Source organism: Nerophis lumbriciformis, linkage group LG17, assembly GCF_033978685.3.
Source record: "Nerophis lumbriciformis linkage group LG17, RoL_Nlum_v2.1, whole genome shotgun sequence".
Lineage (NCBI taxonomy): Eukaryota > Metazoa > Chordata > Actinopteri > Syngnathiformes > Syngnathidae > Nerophis > Nerophis lumbriciformis.
Genome location: NC_084564.2, coordinates 41,812,928 through 41,838,857, shown reverse-complemented (window position 1 = coordinate 41,838,857; position 25,930 = coordinate 41,812,928). Strand labels below are relative to the sequence as shown.

The window sequence follows — 25,930 nt, the reverse complement described above, 5'->3', positions numbered from 1 at the left end:
TTGGATCAGTCTCCTTTCTTTAACAGGCAAAAGCTTTATAACCTCACTAATGCCTTGCATCGTCTATATTAGATATATAACAACGGGCGGGTGCGGGCGGATGGCGGGTGGGTGCGGTTCTGATCAAATGTTACATCGGGTGGATGGCGGATGGTTGACGACTTTCTGATGCGGTTGCGGATGAAATAATTGCCTATCCGCGCATCTCTAACACCCGTCCATTTTCCTGTGACGTCACATAGTGATGCCAACACAAACAAACATGGCGGAAAGAACAGCGAGCTATAGCGACATTAGCTCGGATTCAGACTCGGATTTCAGCGGCTTAAGCGATTCAACAGATTACGCATGTATTGAAACGGATGGTTGTAGTGTGGAGGCAGGTAGCGAAAACGAAATTGAAGAAGAAACTGAAGCTATTGAGCCATGTCTGTTTGAACCGTATGCAAGCGAAACCGACGAAAACGACACGACAGCCAGCGACACGGGAGAAAGCGAGGACGAATTCGGCGATCGCCTTCTAACCAACGATTGGTACGTGTTTGTTTGGCACTAAAGGAAACTAACAACTATGAACTAGGTTTACAGCATATGAAATACATTTGGCAACAACATGCACTTTGAGAGTGCAGACAGCCCAATTTTCATCAATTAATATATTCTGTAGACATACCCTCATCCGCGCTCTTTTCCTGAAAGCTGATCTGTCCAGTTTTGGAGTTGATGTCAGCAGGCCAGGGAAGCTAGGGTCGATATTCTTCTCTTGATCATCTTCGGTGGCATAAGGGACGGTGTGAGCCAAGACATCCAGGGGGTTTAGCTCGCTCGTCTGCGGGAACAAACTGCCGCCATTGCTTGCCGTGCTAGCGAGGTCCTTTGTCCCTGAATTGCTCACACACTCCGGCAGATTCAATGGGGGTCTGGCGGCAGATTTCTTTGACTTTATGGTTGGAAATGCATCTGCTTTGAGTGTCGCAGGATATCCACACATTCTTGCCATCTCTGTCGTAGCATAGCTTTCGTCGGTAAAGTGTGCGGAACAAACGTCCAATTTCTTGCCACTTTCGCATCTTTGGGCCACTGGTGCAACCTTGAATCGGTCCCTGTTCGTGTTGTTACACCCTCCGACAACACACCGACGAGGCATGATGTCTCCAAGGTACGGAAAGCAGTCGAAAAAAACGGAAAATAACAGAGCTGATTTGACTCGGTGTTTGAGAAAATGGCGGATTGCTTCCCGATGTGACGTCACGTTGATAGAAACGCGTTTAATTCGCCAAAATTCACCCATTTAGAGTTCGGAAATCGGTTAAAAAAATATATGGTCTTTTTTCTGCAACATCAAGGTATGTATTGACGCTTACATAGGTCTGGTGATAATGTTCCCCTTTAATAGCAACAAAATACCTTGATTTTATACCGTTACATCCCTTCCAGATAGTGATCATTCTCTCCTTTCAGGGAGACCTCGGAGCCATAGATGAAAAGTACGACGTGGCCATTTCCTCCTGCTGTGGAGCTCTGGACCACATTGTGGTGGACACCATCGACACGGCTCAGAAATGTGTCGTATTCCTCAAAGAGCATAACATCGGCATGGCGACTTTCATCGGTCTTGACAAGGTAAGTACCGCTGGCTTTTCGGAAACAACTGCCAAGATTGACCAAGCTCGATGGACTGACCTCTCCTTGCCTCAGATGACGGTGTGGGAGAGGAACATGGGACCAATCCGCACCCCTGAGGACAGCCCCCGTCTCTTTGACATGGTGAGAATGAACGACGAGAGCGTGCGTCCGGCGTTCTACTTTGCCTTGAGGGACACCCTGGTCGCCCAAGACATGGAGCAGGCAACAAGGATTGCCTTCCAGAGAGACAGGCGTTGGAGGGTGGTCACCCTCAAGGGGCAGATCATTGAGATGGCTGGTCGGTGTCATCCTGTTTCTCTTCTACACTTACCACACTTCTTGTTTGGAGTTGGAGCTCATCTAGTGTCCTCACAGGAACCATGACTGGAGGAGGACGGATGATAAAGGGCCGGATGGGCTCTTCTCTCAACACGGAAGTCTCCCAGGAGGAGGTAAGTCAACTATCATCAAGGTTGAGGTCCACTGCTTTCTTCACAAGCAGTCTCCAGTGTTGACATTAGAGATGCGCGGTGTGCGGACACAACCGCGGAGTCCGCGGATAAACCGCGGGTCGGGCGGGTAAAAATAGATTTTAAATAGATGCGGGCGGTTGGCGGTTGAACCAATTCGGAAATATATATACATACCGTATTTTCCGCACTATTAGCCGCACCTAAAAACCACAAATTTACTCAAAAGCTGACAGTGCGGCTTTTAACCCGGTGCGCTTTATATATGGATAAATATTAAGATTCATTTTCATAAAGTTTCAGTCTCGCAACTTCGGTAAACAGCCGCCATCTTTTTTCCCGGTAGAACAGGAAGCGCTTCTTCTTCTACGCAAGCAACCGCCAAGGTAAGCACCCGCCCCCATAGAACAGGAAGCGCTTCTTCTTCTACTGTAAGCAACCACCCGCCCACGTAGAAGAAGAAGAAGCGCGCGGATATTACCGTACGTTTCATTTCCTTTGTGTGTTTACATCTGTAAAGACCACAAAATGGCTCCTACTAAGCGACAGGGATCCGGTTCATGAAAAGACGCAATCTCTCCATCCGCACACGGATTACTATTTCACAGCAACTGCCTAAAGACTTTCAAGAAAAGCTGGCTACTTTCCGTGCATATTGTAAAAACAAGATAGCTGAAAAAAAGATCCGGCCAGAGAACATTATCAACATGGACGAGGTTCCACTGACTTTTGATATTCCTGTGAACCGCACTGTGGATACAACGGGAGCACGTACGGTGAATATTCGCACCACAGGGAATGAGAAGTCATCCTTCACTGTGGTTCTAGCTTGCCATGCTAATGGCCAGAAACTTCCACCCATGGTGATATTCAAAAGGAAGACCTTGCCAAAAGAGACCTTTCCAGCCGGCGTCATCATAAAAGCTAACTCGAAGGGATGGATGAAGAAAAGATGAGCGAGTGGTTAAGGGAAGTTTACGCGAAGAGGCCGGGTGGCTTTTTTCACGCAGCTCCGTCCATGTTGATATACGACTCCGTGCGCGCCCACATCACGCTGGTTTTTAATATATTATTAAAGTTTGACTGACCTATCTGACTGTTTTTTTTACATTCCTTTAGCGCAGTTAGATGCGGCTTATAACACGGGGCGGCTTATAGGTGGACAAAGTTTTGAAATATGCCGTTCATTGAAGGCGCGGCTTATAACCCAGGGCGCCTTATGGTGCGGAAAATACGGTACATAGTTAAATTTTGTTACCCACATATGAAAAACGAGCAGCACTCTTTGAAACAGTCAATTGTTCATCAGGCACCGCGTCCCAGCAACAAGTGGCGCAAGTGAGCGCTCCGTCAGCGCAGCAGGGCGCATTTTAGAGGCCAGGCGCTCTCGCATGAATCCTGGCACTGTAGATGCCATTTTATTCCTGCATAGTGCTAACAAAAAAAAAAGTACCGTATTTTCCGCACCATAAGGCGCCCTGGATTATAAGCCGCGCCTTCAATGAACGGCATATTTCAAAACTTTGTCCACCTATAAGCCGCCCCGTGTTATAAGCCGCATCTAACTGCGCTAAAGGAATGTCAAAAAAACAGTCAGATAGGTCAGTCAAACTTTAATAATATATTAAAAACCAGCGTGATGTGGGCGCGCATGGAGTCGTATATCAACATGGACGGAGCTGCGTGAAAAAAGCCACCCGGCCTCTTCGCGTAAACTTCCCTTAACCACTCGCTCATCTTTTCTTCATCCATCCATCCCTTCGAGTTAGCTTTTATGATGACGCCGGCTGGAAAGGTCTCTTTTGGCAAGGTCTTCCTTTTGAATATCACCATGGGTGGAAGTTTCTGGCCATTAGCATGGCAAGCTAGAACCACAGTGAAGGATGACTTCTCATTCCCTGTGGTGCGAATATTCATCGTACGTGCTCCCGTTGTATCCACAGTGCGGTTCACAGGAATATCAAAAGTCAGTGGAACCTCGTCCATGTTGATAATGTTCTCTGGCCGGATCTTTTTTTCAGCTATCTTGTTTTTACAATATGCACGGAAAGTAGCCAGCTTTTCTTGAAAGTCTTTAGGCAGTTGCTGTGAAATAGTAGTCCGTGTGCGGATGGAGAGATTGCGTCTTTTCATGAACCGGAAACCTGTCGCTTAGTAGGAGCCATTTTGTGGTCTTTACAGATGTAAACACACAAAGGAAATGAAACGTAATATCCGCGCGCTTCTTCTTCTTCTACGGGGGCGGGTGGTTGCTTACAGTAGAAGAAGAAGCGCTTCCTGTTCTATGGGGGCGGGTGCTTACCTTGGCGGTTGCTTGCGTAGAAGAAGAAGCACTTCCTCTTCTACGGGGAAAAAAGATGGCGGCTGTTTACCGTAGTTGCGAGACCGAAACTTTATGAAAATGAATCTTAATATTAATCCATATATAAAGCGCACCGGGTTATAAGCCACTGTCAGCTTTTGAGTAAATTTGTGGTTTTTAGGTGCGGCTAATAGTGCGGAAAATACGGTAAGTAGACATACGGTTGGATATGTTAAACAAATTAGTCTACGTTACCTATAGGCTATACCAAATAAGCCCATGTCTAACCTATATTGAGTTCGGTCAGATGAATAATTTTGATGGTTACGTGTTGTTTGGGCGCACTACAATGCAAAGGAATTAAGGCAATTGCGTTGTTTATTGTGGTTTTTTTCTATTGGAGATATACTACTATGTGTGAATAATTATTTGGCCTCGCTTTCAAGTGAAGCGCATCTCCGATTGGCGACAATGTAAGGATATTTAGCCTGCTTTGTTTGCCGCGACCGTCTATGTTCATTATAATTCAAGTTTGATGATAAATTGCAGTCTGATGGGTTTGATTTGCCCCCTTCAGCTATTTGCCTTGGCCAATAAGTTGCAGGTAATTTATTATTATTATTTATTTAATTTATTTTTGTTTAAATAAAGATGACATACATATGTTATTGTATAATTTAAGTTTGTGCGCGTGATTGACAGCCTAAGGCTTATGAGGCACATTTTTTATTTATTTTTTTATTTCAACTTAAAAACGTATGAGCCTATGCCTAGAACATAGGCTATGTGTTTATCTTTATTTTCCTGCCTGTCATTGACAATGGAGATTGTCTGATATTTTGTCATGGCTGCAGATCAATCAATAAAGGTTCATCTTTGTCGCGAAATTGTTCACTGTTTCACTGTGCACCCCGCCCTCGTCCCTATTTGAGCATTATAACGTTAACAAGTTAATATTCATTGAAATAAATTCAGAAAATTCTTTTTACCTAACGAAAATATAGGCCTAGTCTTTCTAAAACATTTTTTTAACTTCTTAAAAGCCTCGTTCTGCTTGCTGCACCTGCGCACACAAAGTGTGAGGAACGCACTATCTGAGAGATGCGTGGCACGCATTGAATGTCTCTGCTGCATTGGATCAGTCTCCTTTCTTTAACAGGCAAAAGCTTGCATCGTCTATATTAGATATATAACAACGGGCGGGCGCGGGCGGGTGTGGTTTTGATAAAATGTTGGTTCGGGTGATGGCGGATGGTTGACGACTTTTGTAATGCGGTTGCGGATGAAATAATTGCCTATCCGCGCATCTCTAGTTGACATCTATCAGTGGCCTAGTGGTTAGAGTGTCCACCCTGAGATGGGTAGGTTGTGAGTTCAAACTCCGGCCGAGTCATACCAAAGACTATACAAATGGGAGCCATTACCTCCCTGCTTGACACTCAACATCAAGGGTTGGAATTGGGGGTTAAATCACCAAAAATTATTCCTGGGCGCGGCCACCGCTGCTGCTCACTGCTCCCCTCACCTCCCAGGGGGTGAACAAGGGGATGGGTCAAATGCAGAGGACACATTTCACCACACCTGGTGTGTGTGGGACAATCATTGGTACTTTAACTTTAACTTAAAGCACTATTGTCTAAGTCTGACATTTTGTACATCAAATTATGCTGACAATTTCTTAGAAAAAAAAAATGTGTTAGCAAAAAGCGTGCGTATAAAAATTCAGTATGGAAAAAACTTGCTGCTTCAAAAAGCAAGACTCACCTCCGGTCAATTAAGACTGAGGCAAACGATTCCGTCTCAGAACCAGCCAATGAGGTGACAGGCTTGAAGTCACGTGACACTGGTCTTGCAAAACAGCATAAAAAGGCAGTTATCAGAATCAGAAATACTTTATTAAACCCCGAGGGGAAATTAAAATTTTCAGCAAAATCCCATTCAAGATCAGACAAACATTACAGGGAGACAGAACAGGATCAAACATTACAGGGAGACAGAACAGGATCGAACATTACAGGGAGACAGAACAGGATCAAACATTACAGGGAGACAGAACAGGATCGAACATTACAGGGAGACAGAACAGGATCAAACATTACAGGGAGACAGAACAGGATCAAACATTACAGGGAGACAGAACAGGATCGAACATTACAGGGAGACAGAACAGGATCGAACATTACAGGGAGACAGAACAGGATCAAACATTACAGGGAGATAGAACAGGATCGCTGACAGGTCTGCCAGTTATCAGAATCAGAATCAGAAATACTTTATTAATCCCCGAGGGGAAATTAAAATTTTCAGCACAATCCCATTCAAGATCAGACAAACATTACAGGGAGACAGAACAGGATCAAACATTACAGGGGGACAGAACAGGATCAAACATTACAGGGAGACAGAACAGGATCAAACATTACAGGGAGACAGAACAGGATCAAACATTACAGGGAGACAAAACAGGATCAAACATTACAGGGAGACAAAACAGGATCAAACATTACAGGGAGACAGAACAGGATCAAACATTACAGGGAGACAAAACAGGATCAAACATTACAGGGAGACAGAACAGGATCGAACATTACAGGGAGACAGAACAGGATCAAACATTACAGGGAGATAGAACAGGATCGCTGACAGGTCTGCCAGTTATCAGAATCAGAATCAGAAATACTTTATTAATCCCCGAGGGGAAATTAAAATTTTCAGCACAATCCCATTCAAGATCAGACAAACATTACAGGGAGACAGAACAGGATCAAACATTACAGGGGGACAGAACAGGATCAAACATTACAGGGAGACAGAACAGGATCAAACATTACAGGGAGACAGAACAGGATCAAACATTACAGGGAGACAAAACAGGTTCAAACATTACAGGGAGACAAAACAGGATCAAACATTACAGGGAGACAGAACAGGATCAAACATTACAGGGAGACAGAACAGGATCAAACATTACAGGGAGACAGAACAGGATCGAACATTACAGGGAGACAGAACAGGATCGCTGACGGGTCTGCCAGTTATCAGAATCAGAATCAGAAATACTTTATTAATCCCCGAGGGGAAATTAAAATTTTCAGCACAATCCCATTCAAGATCAGACAAACATTACAGGGAGACAGAACAGGATCGAACATTACAGGGAGACAGAACAGGATCAAACATTACAGGGAGACAGAACAGGATCAAACATTACAGGGAGACAGAACAGGATCGAACATTACAGGGAGACAGAACAGGATCGAACATTACAGGGAGACAGAACAGGATCGAACATTACAGGGAGACAGAACAGGATCGAACATTACAGGGAGACAGAACAGGATCGAACATTACAGGGAGACAGAACAGGATCAAACATTACAGGGAGACAAAACAGGATCAAACATTACAGGGAGACAGAACAGGATCAAACATTACAGGGAGACAAAACAGGATCAAACATTACAGGGAGACAGAACAGGATCAAACATTACAGGGAGACAGAACAGGATCAAACATTACAGGGAGACAGAACAGGATCGAACATTACAGGGAGACAGAACAGGATCGAACATTACAGGGAGACAGAACAGGATCGAACATTACAGGGAGACAGAACAGGATCGAACATTACAGGGAGACAGAACAGGATCAAACATTACAGGGAGACAGAACAGGATCGAACATTACAGGGAGACAGAACAGGATCAAACATTACAGGGAAACAGAACAGGATCGAACATTACAGGGAGATAGAACAGGATCGCTGACGGGTCTGCCAGTTATCAGAATCAGAATCAGAAATACTTTATTAATCCCCGAGGGGAAATTAAAATTTTCAGCAAAATCCCATTCAAGATCAGACAAACATTACAGGGAGACAGAACAGGATCAAACATTACAGGGAGACAGAACAGGATCGAACATTACAGGGAGACAGAACAGGATCAAACATTACAGGGAGACAGAACAGGATCAAACATTACAGGGAGACAGAACAGGATCAAACATTACAGGGAGACAGAACAGGATCGAACATTACAGGGAGACAGAACAGGATCGCTGACGGGTCTGCCAGTTATCAGAATCAGAATCAGAAATACTTTATTAATCCCCGAGGGGAAATTAAAATTTTCAGCACAATCCCATTCAAGATCAGACAAACATTACAGGGAGACAGAACAGGATCAAACATTACAGGGAGACAGAACAGGATCAAACATTACAGGGAGACAGAACAGGATCAAACATTACAGGGAGACAGAACAGGATCAAACATTACAGGGAGACAAAACAGGATCAAACATTACAGGGAGACAGAACAGGATCAAACATTACAGGGAGACAGAACAGGATCAAACATTACAGGGAGACAGAACAGGATCGAACATTACAGGGAGACAGAACAGGATCGAACATTACAGGGAGACAGAACAGGATCGAACATTACAGGGAGACAGAACAGGATCGAACATTACAGGGAGACAGAACAGGATCAAACATTACAGGGAGACAGAACAGGATCGAACATTACAGGGAGACAGAACAGGATCGAACATTACAGGGAGACAGAACAGGATCGCTGACGGGTCTGACAACTTCCGGTGCCCCTTTAACTGGGCTACCTTGGCATAATACAACTTAACTAACATTTCAATGCGCTCGCTGGATATTTTGAAACTATAGAAATGATTGCAGTGGTTAGAATTTGCACTTTTGAGTGACATGCAAAGTTCTGCTTCATGTAGACCTGGCACTAACAGAGCGGGGCAGACTGTGCGAGGCTTGTTTACACAGCAAAAAGCCTGATAGCGAGTGTCAGACGGAGGCAGATTTCTACAACAAAGTACTGCAGAACAGTGATATTTGTACCAATATGCAGATGTTTTTTCCCCTCGGCGGCCGTTTCGCTGTGTTTGTTGCTTTTTTTTTGTTGTTCTTGTTCGATTATAAAAGATGTCGATCAAGGAGGTTCATGTATTCTCAATATTCAGTGTTTTATTGTTCATAGTTAATTTTGTAAATCCTACATTTTGTATTTGCATGTACATTATGACTGTCATATAATTCAGTAAAAAAACGTAAGTTTATTCCGCTTTTGAGATGGTCTGTTTAGTTTTTTATCGAATAAGACAATATAGAATGTGGGATGTACAACATTAACTATGAACAATAAAACACTGATTATTCCAAATAAATCAACGTTGCTCCTCTACTTCCCAGACCACCTCCTTGTTCGACAAGTTTTTAAATTAACAAGAGCAACAAAGATGCAACAAATGCGGCGAAAAATAAAAGCAAAAGGGTAAAAAAACATCCACTTATTCGATATCTTGTCACTGTTTCAGCAGACGTTTGAGGTATAAATCTGCCTCCGTCTGAAATAGGAATGTCCCGATCCAGGTTTATGCACTTCCGATCCGATACCGATATTGTTTTTGCACTTCCGATCCGATACAGATACTGACCGATACCGATACTGACCGATACTGGCCTATCCGAGCATGTATTAAAGTTTAAAGCTATTTAGCCTACTTAGTTGTCAGAATCATGTTGAAAAGGGTTTTAGTACTCTTGATAACAACTAGCCAGCTGAATTAGGGGAGTTTGAATAATACACAATGGTTGGTAACAAGAAACTGACCTGTTTATTCAAGGATAAACACAAAATAGACAAAATTATACATGACAAACAGAAATGGCATCATTGAACTAGGGCTGGGCGATATGGCCTTTTTTTAATATTGCGATATTTTAAGGCCATATTGCGATACACAATATATATCTCGATATTTTGCCTTAGCCTTGAATGAACACTTGATGCATATAATCACAGCAGTATGATGATTCTATGTGTTTTGATTGATTGATTGAGACTTTTATTAGTAGGTTGCACAGTGAAGTACATATTCCGTACAATTGACTACTAAATGGTAACACCCCAATAAGTTTTTCCACTTGTTTAAGTCGGGGTCCACTTAAATTGATTCATGATACAGATATATACTATCAGATATATACTATCATCATAATACAGTCATCACACAAGATAATCACATTGAATTATTGACATTATTTATAATCCAGGGTGTGGAGGGGGGCGCCGGATGTAAGTGTCAAAAAGACAGCCAAAAGAGTTTGATATGAGAATAAATCTAAAGTTAAAATATAGGGTAGAAATGCACCCATTTGCAGGAAATGTAGTCTTGATTTTCAACATTTTCTTTCAAGGCTTGCATGTCTACATTAAAACATTCTTCTTCATACCGCATTAATATATGCTACTTTTAAACTTTCATGCAGAGAAGGAAATCACAACTAAAAAATTCACTATTTTTTTCATACAGTGTTGATGTGGAAATGTTTGCCTCGGCATTTTGATGGTGTGGACGTGTGGCACCGAATGGAGATAAGCGTCTCGACAGGCGTCACAATATTTGAACAATGATGACGAAAACTGTTTTCTCTGTCGTGTCCGTGTGTCGAAAATTGTTATGCGCTTATTTTTTTATTTGATTTTGTGCGTGGCATATAATTGCTATGCGCAGAGGACGCTTAAACAGTGCGCAATTGCACAAGCGCGCACCTTAGAGAGAACGTTGGTCACACGGCTGCGCTAGCATCACAGCTAACGTTAGCCATGCTGCTACGTCTCTGCTGGTAGAGGGCGTATACGTATGTGACGTATGACGTGACAGTATGTGACGTGTGACGTGACAGTATGTGACGTATGACGTGACAGTATGTGACGTATGACGTGACAGTATGTGACGTATGACGTGACAGTATGTGACGTATGACGTGACAGTATGTGACGTATGACGTGACAGTATGTGACGTATGACGTGACAGTATGTGACGTATGACGTGACAGTATGTGACGTGTGACGTGACAGTATGTGACGTGTGACGTGACAGTATGTGACGTGTGACGTGACAGTATGTGACGTGTGACGTGACAGTATGTGACGTATGACGTGACAGTATGTGACGTATGACGTGACAGTATGTGACGTGTGACGTGACAGTATGTGACGTGTGACGTGACAGTATGTGACGTGTGACGTGACAGTATGTGACGTGTGACGTGACAGTATGTGACGTGTGACGTGACAGTATGTGACGTGTGACGTGACAGTATGTGACGTGTGACGTGACAGTATGTGACGTATGACGTGACAGTATGTGACGTATGACGTGACAGTATGTGACGTATGACGTGACAGTATGTGACGTGTGACGTGACAGTATGTGACGTGTGACGTGACAGTATGTGACGTATGACGTGACAGTATGTGACGTGTGACGTGACAGTATGTGACGTGTGACGTGACAGTATGTGACGTGTGACGTGACAGTATGTGACGTATGACGTGACAGTATGTGACGTATGACGTGACAGTATGTGACGTATGACGTGACAGTATGTGACGTATGACGTGACAGTATGTGACGTATGACGTGACAGTATGTGACGTATGACGTGACAGTATGTGACGTATGACGTGACAGTATGTGACGTATGACGTGACAGTATGTGACGTATGACGTGACAGTATGTGACGTGTGACGTGACAGTATGTGACGTGTGACGTGACAGTATGTGACGTATGACGTGACAGTATGTGACGTGTGACGTGACAGTATGTGACGTGTGACGTGACAGTATGTGACGTGTGACGTGACAGTATGTGACGTATGACGTGACAGTATGTGACGTATGACGTGACAGTATGTGACGTATGACGTGACAGTATGTGACGTGTGACGTGACAGTATGTGACGTGTGACGTGACAGTATGTGACGTATGACGTGACAGTATGTGACGTGTGACGTGACAGTATGTGACGTGTGACGTGACAGTATGTGACGTGTGACGTGACAGTATGTGACGTATGACGTGACAGTATGTGACGTATGACGTGACAGTATGTGACGTATGACGTGACAGTATGTGACGTATGACGTGACAGTATGTGACGTATGACGTGACAGTATGTGACGTATGACGTGACAGTATGTGACGTATGACGTGACAGTATGTGACGTATGACGTGACAGTATGTGACGTGTGACGTGACAGTATGTGACGTGTGACGTGACAGTATGTGACGTGTGACGTGACAGTATGTGACGTGTGACGTGACAGTATGTGACGTATGACGTGACAGTATGTGACGTATGACGTGACAGTATGTGACGTATGACGTGACAGTATGTGACGTATGACGTGACAGTATGTGACGTATGACGTGACAGTATGTGACGTATGACGTGACAGTATGTGACGTATGACGTGACAGTATGTGACGTGACAGTATGTGACGTGTGACGTGACAGTATGTGACGTGTGTAAGAAGGTGCGTTTGCTGTCTGTGAGAGGGAGACACAGAAAAGAGTGAGAAGAGCCTGTCGTGTAATGCCAGCAGCTAAAAGCAACTGCGTGAGAATCCACAGACCTGTGGATGTGTTGAAGGTGTGCTGGAAAATGCCGAACGGAAATTAGGGAGCAGCAGAAAAGTGTAATGTACCGTATTTTCCGCACTATTAGCCGCACCTAAAAACCACAAATTTACTCAAAAGCTGACAGTGCGGCTTATAACCCGGTGCGCTTTATATATGGATTAATATTAAGATTCATTTTCATAAAGTTTAGGTCTCGCAACTACGGTAAACAGCCGCCATCTTTTTTCCCCGTAGAAGAGGAAGTGCTTCTTCTTCTACGGCAAGCAACCGCCAAGGTAAGCACCCGCCCCCATAGAAGAGGAAGCTTTTCTTCTTCTACTGTAAGCAACCACCCGCCCCCGTAGAAGAAGAAGAAGCGCGCGGATATTACGTTTCATTTCCTTTGTGTGTTTACATCTGTAAAGACCACAAAATGGCTCCTACTAAGCGACAGGTTTACGGTTCATGAAAAGACGCAATCTCTCCATCCGCACACGGACTACTATTTCACAGCAACTGCCTAAAGACTTTCAAGAAAAGCTGGCTACTTTCCGTGCATATTGTAAAAACAAGATAGCTGGAAAAAAGATCCGGCCAGAGAACATTATCAACATGGACGAGGTTCCACTGACTTTTGATATTCCTGTGAACCGCACTGTGGATACAACGGGAGCACGTACGGTGAATATTCGCACCACAGGGAATGAGAAGTCATCCTTCACTGTGGTTCTAGCTTGCCATGCTAATGGCCAGAAACTTCCACCCATGGTGATATTCAAAAGGAAGACCTTGCCAAAAGAGACCTTTCCAGCCGGCGTCATCATAAAAGCTAACTCGAAGGGATGGATGGATGAAGAAAAGATGAGCGAGTGGTTAAGGGAAGTTTACGCGAAGAGGCCGGGTGGCTTTTTTCACGCAGCTCCGTCCATGTTGATATACGACTCCATGCGCGCCCACATCACGCTGGTTTTTAATATATTATTAAAGTTTGACTGACCTATCTGACTGTTTTTTTGACATTCCTTTAGCGCAGTTAGATGCGGCTTACAACACGGGGCGGCTTATAGGTGGACAAAGTTTTGAAATATGCCGTTCATTGAAGGCGCGGCTTATAACCCAGGGCGCCTTATGGTGCGGAAAATACGGTACTATTTAAATCGGTGCGTTGGAAAACACGGAGCGGTGTTGTTTTTTTTTAACTGGATCTGGATCGGCATTTTCCCATGCCTTGCCGATACGCATTTTTTTGCAAATATCTGCAGCCGATCCAATCCAAATATCGGATCGGGACATCCCTAGTCTGAAAGTTGCGTTTGCAACGTCTCGGGCTTGTTGCTGCCTTGCCCACTCTGCCCCGTGCCCTCATCTGCATGAAACAGGGCTTCCTATGGTAACCGTAGTAACCCGTATGTCACTCAAAAGTGCAGATTCTAACTATTGGAATCATTTCTATAGTTTCAAAATGTCCAGCGAGCGCATTGGAATGTTAATTAAGTTGTATTATGCCCAGTAAACTGCCTTTTTATGCTGTTTTGCAAGACCAGTGTCACGTGACTTCAAGCTTGACGCCTCATTGGCTGGTTCTGAGACAGGATCGTTTGCTTCAGTCTTAAAGGGGAACATTATCACCAGACCTATGTAAGCGTCAATATATACCTTGATGTTGCAGAAAAAAGACCATATATTTTTTTAACCGATTTCCGAACTCTAAATGGGTGAATTTTGGCGAATTAAACGCCTTTCTAATATTCGCTCTCGGAGCGATGACGTCACATCGGGAAGCAATCCGCCATTTTCTCAAACACCGAGTCAAATCAGCTCTGTTATTTTCCGTTTTTTCGACTGTTGTCCGTACTTTGGAGACATCATGCCTCGTCGGTGTGTTGTCGGAGGGTGTAACAACACGAACAGGGACGGATTCAAGTTGCACCAGTGGCCCAAAGATGCCAAAGTGGCAAGAAATCGGACGTTTGTTCCGCACACTTTACCGACGAAAGCTATGCTACGACAGAGATGGCAAGAATGTGTGGATATCCTGCGACACTCAAAGCAGATGCATTTCCAACGATAAAGTCAAAGAAATCTGCCGCCAGACCCCCATTGAATCTGCCGGAGTGTGTGAGCAATTCAGGGACAAAGGACCTCGCTAGCACGGCAAGCAATGGCGGCAGTTTGTTCCCGCAGACGAGCGAGCTAAACCCCCTGGATGTCTTGGCTCACACCGTCCCTTAAACTGGACAGATCAGCTTTCAGGAAAAGACCGCGGATGAGGGTATGTCTACAGAATATATTAATTGATGAAAATTGGGCTGTCTGCACTCTCAAAGTGCATGTTGTTGCCAAATGTATTTCATATGCTGTAAACCTAGTTCATAGTTGTTAGTTTCCTTTAATGCCAAACAAACACATACCAATCGTCGGTTAGAAGGCGATCGCCGAATTCGTCCTCGCTTTCTCCCGTGTCGTTTTCGTCGGTTTCGCTTGCATCCGGTTCAAACCGATATGGCTCAATAGCTTCAGTTTCTTCTTCAATTTGGTTTTCGCTACCTGCCTCCACACTACAACCATCCGTTTCAATACATGCGTAATCTGTTGAATCGCTTAAGCCGCTGAAATCCGAGTCTGAATCCGAGCTAATGTCGCTATAGCTTGCTGTTCTATGCGCCATGTTTGTTTGTGTTGGCTTCACTATGTGACGTCACAGGAAAATGGACGGGTGTATATAACGATGGTTAAAATCAGGCACTTTGAAGCTTTTTTTTAGGGATATTGCGTGATGGGTAAAATTTTGAAAAAAACTTCGAAAAATATAATAAGCCACTGGGAACTGATTTTTAATGGTTTTAACCATTCTGAAATTGTGATAATGTTCCCCTTTAATTTACCGGAAGTGAGTCTTGCTTTTTGAAGCAGCAAATTTTTCAGCACTGCATTTTTTTTACACTGAAATTTTAAACATTGAGTACCGTATTTTCCGCACCATAAGCCGCCCCGTGTTATAAGCCGCGCCTTCAATGAACGGCATATTTCAAAACTTTGTCCACCTATAAGCCGCCCCGTGTTGTAAGCCGCATCTAACTGCGCTAAAGGAATGTCAAAAAAACAGTCAGATAGGTCAGTTAAACTTTAATAATATATTAAAAACCAGCGTTCTAACAACTCTGTTCACTCCCAAAATGTACGGTAATGTGCAAATGTGCAATCACAAACATAGTAAAATTCAAAATAGTGCAGAGCAATAGCAATAACTTAATGTTGCTCGAACGTTAATGTCACAACACACAAAATAAACATAACACTCACTTTCTGAAGTTATTCTTCATTCATAAATCCCTCGAATTCTTCTCCTACGGTGTCCGAATTAAAAAGTTGGGCGAATACGCGATCCAAAATGGCCGGCTCCGTCTCGTCGAAGTCATCAGAGTCAGTGTCGCTGTTGTTTTTCCAGCAGTTCCGTGAATCCTGCCTTCCGGAAAGCTCGGACCACAGTTGAGACCGAAATATCCGCCCAGGCATTTACGATCCACTGGCAGATGTTGGCGTATGTCGTCCGGCGCTGTCTCCCTGTCTTAGTGAAGGTGTGTTCGCCTTCGGTCATCCATTGTTCCCACGCCGTTCGCAGTCGTGATTTGAATGCCCTGTTGACACCAATATCGAGCGGTTGGAGTTCTTTGGTTAATCCACCCGGAATGACGGCGAGTGTTGTATTTGTGTGCTTCACTTGTTTTTTGACACCATCTGTGATGTGGGCGCGCATGGAGTCGTATATCAACATGGACGGAGCTGCGTGAAAAAAGCCACCCGGCCTCTTCGTGTAAACTTCCCTTAACCACTCGCTCATCTTTTCTTCATCCATCCCTTCGAGTTAGCTTTTATGATGACGCCGGCTGGAAAGGTCTCTTTTGGCAAGGTCTTCCTTTTGAATATCACCATGGGTGGAAGTTTCTGGCCATTAGCATGGCAAGCTAGAACCACAGTGTGTCGCTTAGTAGGAGCCATTTTGTGGTCTTTACAGATGTAAACACACAAAGGAAATGAAACGTAATACCCGCGCGCTTCTTCTTCTATGGGGGCGGGTGCTTACCTTGGCGGTTGCTTACCGTAGAAGAAGAAGCACTTCCTCTTCTACGGGGAAAAAAGATGGCGGCTGTTTACCGTAGTTGCGAGACCTAAACTTTATGAAAATGAATCTTAATATTAATCCATATATAAAGCGCACCGGGTTATAAGCCGCACTGTCAGCTTTTGAGTAAATTTGTGGTTTTTAGGTGCGGCTAATAGTGCGGAAAATGCGGTATTTATACACTGAATTTTTAAAGACTGATTAGTTTTTTACATTGAATTTTAAAACGCTGCTTTTTTATAACATTAATTTTTATACACTGAATTTGAAAACACAGAATTTTGCCAACACATTCTTTTCAAATGAAATTGTCAGCATAATTTGATGTAAAAAAAATAAATAAAATTCAGTTCACAAAATTCAAATGCAAAAAATTCAGTTACGCAAATTCAGTGTCCAAAAAAAGCTTTCATAATTAGAACACAAATTAACCTCCATAGGTGTCAAAAAAATAAAAAAGATAATCGAATGAATCATGATTCTTTTTTGTATCGATTCAAAAATCTTTAAAAATATATATATCGTGGTGTGCAATACGGAGGTTAGTGTTTTTTGTTGTTGTTGTATTTTATCTTCTATGTATACATTAGGGATGTCCCGATCCAGGTTTTTGCACTTCCGATCCGATACCGATATTGTTTTTGCATTTCCGATCCGATACCGATACTGACCGATACCGATAATGGCCTATCCGAGCATGTATTAAAGTTTAAAGTTATTTAGCCTACTTAGTTGTCAGAATCATGTTGAAAAGGGTTTTAGTACTCTTGATAACAACTAGCCAGCTGAATTAGGGGAGTTTGAATAATACACAATGGTTGGTAACAAGAAACTGACCTGTTTATTCAAGGATAAACACAAAATAGACAAAATTATACATGACAAACAGAAATGGCATCATTGAACTAGGGCTGGGCGATATGGCCTTTTTTTAATATTGCGATATTTTAAGGCCATATTGCGATACACAATATATATCTGGATATTTTGCCTTAGCCTTGAATGAACACTTGATGCATATAATCACAGCAGTATGATGATTCTATGTGTTTTGATTGATTGATTGAGACTTTTATTAGTAGGTTGCACAGTGAAGTACATATTCCGTACAATTGACCACTAAATGGTAACACCCCAATAAGTTTTTCAACTTGTTTAAGTCGGGGTCCACTTAAATTGATTCATGATACAGATATATACTATCAGATATATACTATCATCATAATACAGTCATCACACAAGATAATCACATTGAATTATTTACATTATTTATAATCCAGGGTGTGGAGGGGGGCGCCGGATGTACGGTAAGTGTCAAAAAGACAGCCAAAAGAGTTTGATATGAGAATAAATCTAAAGTTAAAATATAGGGTAGAAATGCACCCATTTGCAGGAAATGTAGTCTTGATTTTCAAAATGTTCTTTCAAGGCTTGCATGTCTACATTAAAACATTCTTCTTCATACTGCATTAATATATGCTACTTTTAAACTTTCATGCAGAGAAGGAAATCACAACTAAAAAAATCACAAATTTTTTCATACGGTGTGTTGATGTGGAAATTTTTGCCTCGGCATTTTGATGGTGTGGACGTGTGGCACCGAATGGAGATAAGCGTCTCGACAGACGTCACAATATTTGAACAATGATGACGAAAACTGTTGTCTCTGTCGTGTCCGTGTGTCGAAAATTGTTATGCGCTTATTTTTTTATTTGATTTTGTGCGTGGCATATACGGTAATTGCCGTGCGCAGAGGACGCTTGAGCAGGCGCGCACCTTAGCGGCTGCGCTAGCATCACAGCTAACGTTAGCCATGCCGCTACCTCGCTCTCTGCTGGGAGAGGACGTATACGTATGTGACGTGTGACGTGACAGTATGTGACGTATGACGTGACAGTATGTGACGTGTGTAAGAAGGTGCGCTCGCTGTCTGTGAGAGGGAGACACAGGAAAGAGTGAGAAGAGCCTGTCGTGTAATGCCAGCAGCTAAAAGCAACTGCGTGAGAATTGTGGATGTGTTAAAGGTGTGCTGGAAAATGCGGAACGGAAATTACGGAGCAGCAGAAAAGTGGAATGTATTATTTAAATCGGTGCGTTGGAAAACATGGACCGGAGTTTTTTTTTTAAACTGGATCTGGATCGGCATTTTCCCATGCCTTGCCGATACGCAATTTTTTGCCAAATATCGGCAGCCGATCCGATCCAAATATCGGATCGGGACATCCCTAGTATACATATTAGTGAACAATGTGTGGTGTTTATTATAAACACAAACTCAACAACTCAACACAATAAAAGCACAATATGTGAGATTGATAACTACAGTTGGAATGTGGGAAGACACGGCCAATATCCAAAAGTCTATCTGGAATCTAGAAGAGTTGGCAGGTCTGCAGTCTCTGATGATGTGTGTCTGTGTGTGTGTGTGTGTGTGTGTGTGTGTGTGTGCGCAGCTTGACTGCATGGAGCGCAAGCTGAACGAGAAGGCGTCAAAGCTGCAGGGGTGCCAAGAGAGGAAGCTGCAGCTGGAGGAGAACGTCCAGCGCCTGCGCTCTCAGCTCCGTGACATGAAGAACACGCTGGAGAAATACTCCAACAGCATGACCGTACGTCTTGATCATTCTGACCAATCACCACAGCAGGCGGTGTGGCCTCCCAACTGCTCTCGCTCTTTCTGCCTCGCAGAGTCTGTCTGACCAGGAGAGCCACTTAAAGGTCCAGATGAAGGAACTGGAGGCCAACGTGCTGGCCGCTGCCCCAGACAAGAGCAAACAGAAACAGATGGAGAAGAGCCTGGAGGCCTTCAAGAAAGGTGGAGTTAACTACAACACTTGACTTTGTCAATTCTGCAACAACATCAACGTCTGCTGCCGCTTGCAGACTTTGAAGCAGCTTCCAACAAAGCTGCCAAGGTGGAAAACGAGGTGAAGAGGCTCCACAACCTCATCGTGGATATCAACAGCCACAAGCTGAAAGCTCAACAGGACAAGCTGGACAACATCAACAAAGCTCTGGATGAATGCTCGTCCACCATCACCAAGGCTCAAGTCGCCATCAAGACTGCAGACCGGTGAGCAAAAAACAACAACTTGTGACCCCAGTGTGTGCGCTGTATGTAGTGTGTGTAACGTGTGTGTGTGTGTGTGTCTGTGTATGTAACCTGTGTCTCTGTGTGTGTCTGTGTATGTAACCTGTGTCTCTGTGTATCACGTGTGTGTCTGTGTGTGTAATGTGGGTGTCTGTGTGTGTAACATGTGTCTCTGTGTGTGTAACATGTGTGTCTGTTTATGTAACCTGTGTCTCTATGTGTGTCATGAGTGTGTGTGTGTGTAATGTGTGTCTGTGTGTGTGTAACCTGTGTCTCTGTGTGTGTAAGCTATGTCTCTGTGTGTGTGTAACATGTGTGACTGTGTGTGTAACCTGTGTCTCTGTGTGTGTGTAACGTGTGTCTCTGTGTGTAATGTGTGTGTCTTTGTAGTGCGTCTCTGTGTGTGTAACCTGTGTCTCTGTGTGTGTGTAACGTGTGTCTCAGTGTGTAGTGTGTGTGTCTTTGTATGTAACGTGTGTGTCTGTGTGTAACGTGTGTGTCTGTGTGTAACGTGTGTCTTTGTGTGTGTAACCTGTGTCTCTGTGTGTGTAACATGTGTGTCTGTATGTAACCTGTGTCTCTGTGTATCACGTGTGTGTCTGTGTGTGTGTGTGGGTGTAATGTGGGTGTCTGTGTGTGTAACGTGGGTGTCTGTGTGTGTAACATGTGTCTCTGTGTGTGTGTGTGTGTGTAACGTGTGTGTCTGTGTATGTAACCTGTGTCTGTGTGTGTGTGTGTGTGTAGCCTGTGTCTCTGTGTGTGTGTAACGTGTGTGTCTGTGTGTGTAACGTGTGTGCCTGTGTGTGTCGGTGTGTAACGTGTGTGTGTGTGTGTGTGTAACGTTTGTCTCTGTGTGTGTAATCTGTGTTTAACGTGTGTGTCTGTATGTAACGTGTGTGTCTGTGTGTAACGTGTTTGTCTCTGTGTGTGTAACCTGTGTCTCTGTGTGTAACGTGTGTGTCTTTGTATGTAACGTGTGTCTCTGTGTGTGTGTAATGTGTGTGTGTAACGTGTGTCTCTGTGTGTGTGTGTGTGTGTAACGTGTGTGTCTGTGTATGTAACCTGTGTCTCTATGTGTGTCATGTGTGTGTGTGTGTGTGTAACCTGTGTCTCTGTGTGTGTAACCTGTGTCTCTGTGTGTGTGTAACGTGTGTGCCTGTGTGTGTAACGTGTGTGTCTGTGTGTAACGTGTGTGTGTGTGTGTAACGTTTGTCTCTGTGTGTGTAATCTGTGTTTAACGTGTGTGTCTGTGTGTAACGTGTGTGTCTGTGTGTAACGTGTGTGTCTCTGTGTGTGTAACCTGTGTCTCTGTGTGTGTGTAACGTATGTCTCTGTGTGTAATGTGTGTGTCTTTGTATGTAACGTGTGTCTCTGTGTGTGTGTGTCTCTCTGTGTGTGTGTGTAACGTGTGTCTCTGTGTGTAATGTGTGTGTCTTTGTATGTAACGTGTGTCTGTGTGTGTGTAACGTGTGTCTCTGTGTGTAATGTGTGTGTCTTTGTATGTAACGTGTGTCTGTGTGTAACGTGTGTGTGTGTGTGTGTGTAATGTGTGTCTCTGTGTGTGTAACCTGTGTCTCTGTGTGTGTGTAACGTGTGTCTCAGTGTGTAATGTGTGTGTCTTTGTAGTGTGTCTCTGTGTGTGTAACCTGTGTCTCTGTGTGTGTGTAACGTGTCTCAGTGTGTAGTGTGTGTGTCTTTGTATGTAACGTGTGTGTCTGTGTATGTGAAGTGAAGTGAATTATATTTATATAGCGCTTTTCTCTAGTGACTCAAAGCACTTTACATAGTGATATATATACTATACACATTACATACATAGTGTGTGTGTGTGTGTGTATGTAACGTGTGTGTGTGTGTGTGTGTGTGTGTGTGTGTGTGTGTGTGTGTGCCTGCAGCAACCAGAAGAAGTGTGAGGAGAGTGTGAGTCGTGTGCAGGCTGAGCTGGAGAGCAATGAGAAGTGTTTAGGGGACTTCACAGAACACCTGAACAAACTGGAGGACGAGGCAGGAGAGATCATGAAGGACTGTCAAGAGACCGAGGTCAGCACTTTTCTTCTGTCTGCTAAAATAAGTGTCACTACTGATGTGTAATCATCCTTTCTTTTTATACCTTTTTACCAACCTGCCAATTTTTGTCATTAGGGTTAAAGTGTGAGTTTTTTTCTTAGAAAAATAATGCATAAAACGTCTGGCTAATAGTACTAATAGTAGGCAATAAGTCCTACAATGTATTTGATGTAAGTTATGTTTGTTTTTTGTACATTTGATGGGTCAAAAGTCCCCAAAATTGTATTTGGGGACTGGCAAAAATTGCCATCTAATAAAAAAACCAAACCCCAAGACTCAAAATTGCGCTCTAGCGCCCTCTAGGGATAAAAAAACAGACAAAATTGCTTGTAACTTCCGGTAGGAATGAAACAAAAACCTCTATGTAGGTCTGACTTAGACCTAGATTTCATACATTGACATCCTTCAGCAAAAATCAACAGGAAGTTGGCAATTCCCCCTTCAAAACAAAGGTTTTGTAAAAACAGTCACTTTTGCCTCTTTGAGCTGTAATTTGACCCCCTTAACATGCTTCAAAACTCACCAAACTGGACACACACATCAGGACTGGCAAAAACTGTGATCTAATACATTTTTTTTTTTAGAAACACTCAAAATTGCGCTCTTGCGCCCCCTAGGAAGAAAGCACAGACACAACTGCTCCTAGGAAGAAAACTCAGACAAAACTGCCTGCAACTTCCAGTAGGAATGTCTTAAAGACATGAAACAAAAACCTCTATGTAGGTCTCACTTAGACCTAGATTTCATACAATAACATCCTTCAGCTAAAATCAACAGGAAGTTGGCAATTCCCCCTTCAAAACAAAGGTTGTGTAAAAAACAGTCACTTTTGCCTCTTTGAGCTGTAATTTGACCCTTTTAACATGCTTCAAAACTCACCATATTTAACACACACATCAGGACTGGCGAAAATTGCCATCTAATAAAAAAACCAAACCCCAAGAATCAAAATTGCGCTCTAGCGCCCTCTAGGGATAAAAAAACAGACAAAACTGCTTGTACCCGGTAACTTCCGGTAGGAATGAAACAAAAACCTCTATGTAGGTCTGACTTAGACCTAGATTTCATACATTGACATCCTTCAGCAAAAATCAACAGGAAGTTGGCAATTCCCCCTTCAAAACAAAGGTTTTGTAAAAACAGTCACTTTTGCCTCTTTGAGCTGTAATTTGACCCCCTTAACATGCTTCAAAACTCACCAAACTGGACACACACATCAGGACTGGCAAAAACTGTGATCTAATAAAAAAAAAAAAAAAAAAAAACAACACTCAAAATTGCGCTCTTGCGCCCCCTAGGAAGAAAGCACAGACACAACTGCTCCTAGGAAGAAAACTCAGACAAAACTGCCTGCAACTTCCAGTAGGAATGTCTTAAAGACATGAAACAAAAACCTCTATGTAGGTCTCACTTAGACCTAGATTTCATACAATAACATCCTTCAGCTAAAATCAACAGGAAGTTGGCAATTCCCCCTTCAAAACAAAGGTTTTGTAAAAACAGTCACTTTTTGCCTCTTTGAGCTGTAATTTGACCCCCTTAACATGCTTCAAAACTCACCAAACTGGACACACACATCAGGACTGGCAAAAACTGTGATCTAATTAAAAAAAAAAAAAAACCCAACACTCAAAATTGCGCTCTTGCGCCCCCTAGGAAGAAAGCACAGACACAACTGCTCCTAGGAAGAAAACTCAGACAAAACTGCCTGCAACTTCCAGTAGGAATGTCTTAAAGACATGAAACAAAAACCTCTATGTAGGTCTCACTTAGACCTAGATTTCATACAATAACATCCTTCAGCTAAAATCAACAGGAAGTTGGCTATTCTCCCTTCAAAACAAAGGTTTTGTAAAAACAGTCACTTTTGCCTCTTTGAGCTGTAATTTGACCCCCTTAACATGCTTCAAAACTCACCAAACTGGACACACACATCAGGACTGGCAAAAACTGTGATCTAATAAAAAAAAAAAAAAAAAAAACAACACTCAAAATTGCGCTCTTGCGCCCCCTAGGAAGAAAGCACAGACACAACTGCTCCTAGGAAGAAAACTCAGACAAAACTGCCTGCAACTTCCAGTAGGAATGTCTTAAAGACATGAAACAAAAACTTCTATGTAGGTCTCACTTAGACCTAGATTTCATACAATAACATCCTTCAGCTAAAATCAACAGGAAGTTGGCTATTCCCCCTTCAAAACAAACGTTTTGTAAAAAACAGTCACTTTTGCCTCTTTGAGCTGTAATTTGACCCCCTTAACATGCTTCAAAACTCACCAAACTGGACACACACATCAGGACTGGCAAAAACTGTGATCTAATAAAAAAACAAAAAACCCCAACACTCAAAATTGCGCTCTTGCGCCCCCTAGGAAGAAAGCACAGACACAACTGCTCCTAGGAAGAAAACTCAGACAAAACTGCCTGCAACTTCCAGTAGGAATGTCTTAAAGACATGCAACAAAAACCTCTATGTAGGTCTCACTTAGACCTAGATTTCATACAATAACATCCTTCAGCTAAAATCAACAGGAAGTTGGCTATTACCCCTTCAAAACAAAGGTTTTGTAAAAAAACAGTCACTTTTGCCTCTTTGAGCTGTCATTTGACCCCCTTAACATGCTTCAAAACTCACCAAACTGGACACACACATCAGGACTGGCAAAAACTGTGATCTAATAAAAAATAAAAATAAAAACAACACTCAAAATTGCGCTCTAGCGCCCCCTAGGAAGAAAGCACAGACACAACTGCTCCTAGGAAGAAAACTCAGACAAAACTGCCTGCAACTTCCAGTAGGAATGTCTTAAAGACATGAAACAAAAACCTCTATGTAGGTCTCACTTAGACCTAGATTTCATACAATAACATCCTTCAGCAAAAATCAACAGGAAGTTGGCAATTCCCCCTTCAAAACAAAGGTTTTGTAAAAACAGTCACTTTTGCCTCTTTGAGCTGTAATTTGACCCCCTTAACATGCTTCAAAACTCACCAAACTGGACACTCACATCAGGACTGGCAAAAACTGTGATCTAATAAAAAAAAAAAAAAAAAAAAACAACACTCAAAATTGCGCTCTTGCGCCCCCTAGGAAGAAAGCACAGACACAACTGCTCCTAGGAAGAAAACTCAGACAAAACTGCCTGCAACTTCCAGTAGGAATGTCTTAAAGACATGAAACAAAAACCTCTATGTAGGTCTCACTTAGACCTACGTTTCCTAATTTGACAGCCCCCAGCAAAAATCAACAGGAAGTTTGCAATTTCCCCTTCAAAACAAAAGTTTTGTAAAAATCGGTCACCTTTTTTCAAACATTATCTCCTCTGAGCACGTTTGTCGTGTCGGCTTCAAACTAGCACAGGAGAGAGATTGAACCTTTCTGATTAAAAGTTGACCAAAGAGTTTTAATTACTGCTCCGGTTTGGATTTTATGTGCCGTCAAAAGTCGGTCCCGTCCATCGCTGCTTGCAGCTTTAATTTATAATTGAATCACTTGTTTATTTTTCAACACGTTTTTAGTTATTTTTATATCTTTTTTCCAAATAGTTCAAGAAAGACCACAACAAATGAGCAATATTTTGCACTGTTATACAATTTAATAAACCAGAAACTGATGACATAGTGCTGTATTTTACTTCTTTATCTCTTTTTTTCAACCAAAAATGCTTTGCTCTGATGTTCACAGGGGGTACATCACTGAAAAAAGGTTGAGAACCACTGCCCTATAAGATGAAGGCAATTGTATTTTATTGATATTTGAAATGCATTCAATGTTTATAAATGAATATTTAAATATACTAAATGTAAAAAA

General features: G+C 42.8%; 1 protein-coding gene across 2 annotated transcripts in view; it reads left to right on the top strand.

The window, feature by feature from the left end:
* smc4 (structural maintenance of chromosomes 4) overlaps positions 1 to 25,930 on the top strand; it is a 110,362-nt gene that overhangs the window by 71,590 nt on the left and 12,842 nt on the right. For both annotated transcript variants that reach the window (XM_061973235.2, XM_061973234.2), the window contains 7 exons: positions 1,462 to 1,623; positions 1,699 to 1,924; positions 2,002 to 2,078; positions 19,418 to 19,570; positions 19,650 to 19,776; positions 19,845 to 20,034; positions 21,948 to 22,092. In XM_061973235.2, the coding sequence (XP_061829219.1) occupies positions 1,462 to 1,623; positions 1,699 to 1,924; positions 2,002 to 2,078; positions 19,418 to 19,570; positions 19,650 to 19,776; positions 19,845 to 20,034; positions 21,948 to 22,092 (1,080 nt within the window). The remainder of the gene's footprint in view (positions 1 to 1,461; positions 1,624 to 1,698; positions 1,925 to 2,001; positions 2,079 to 19,417; positions 19,571 to 19,649; positions 19,777 to 19,844; positions 20,035 to 21,947; positions 22,093 to 25,930) is intronic.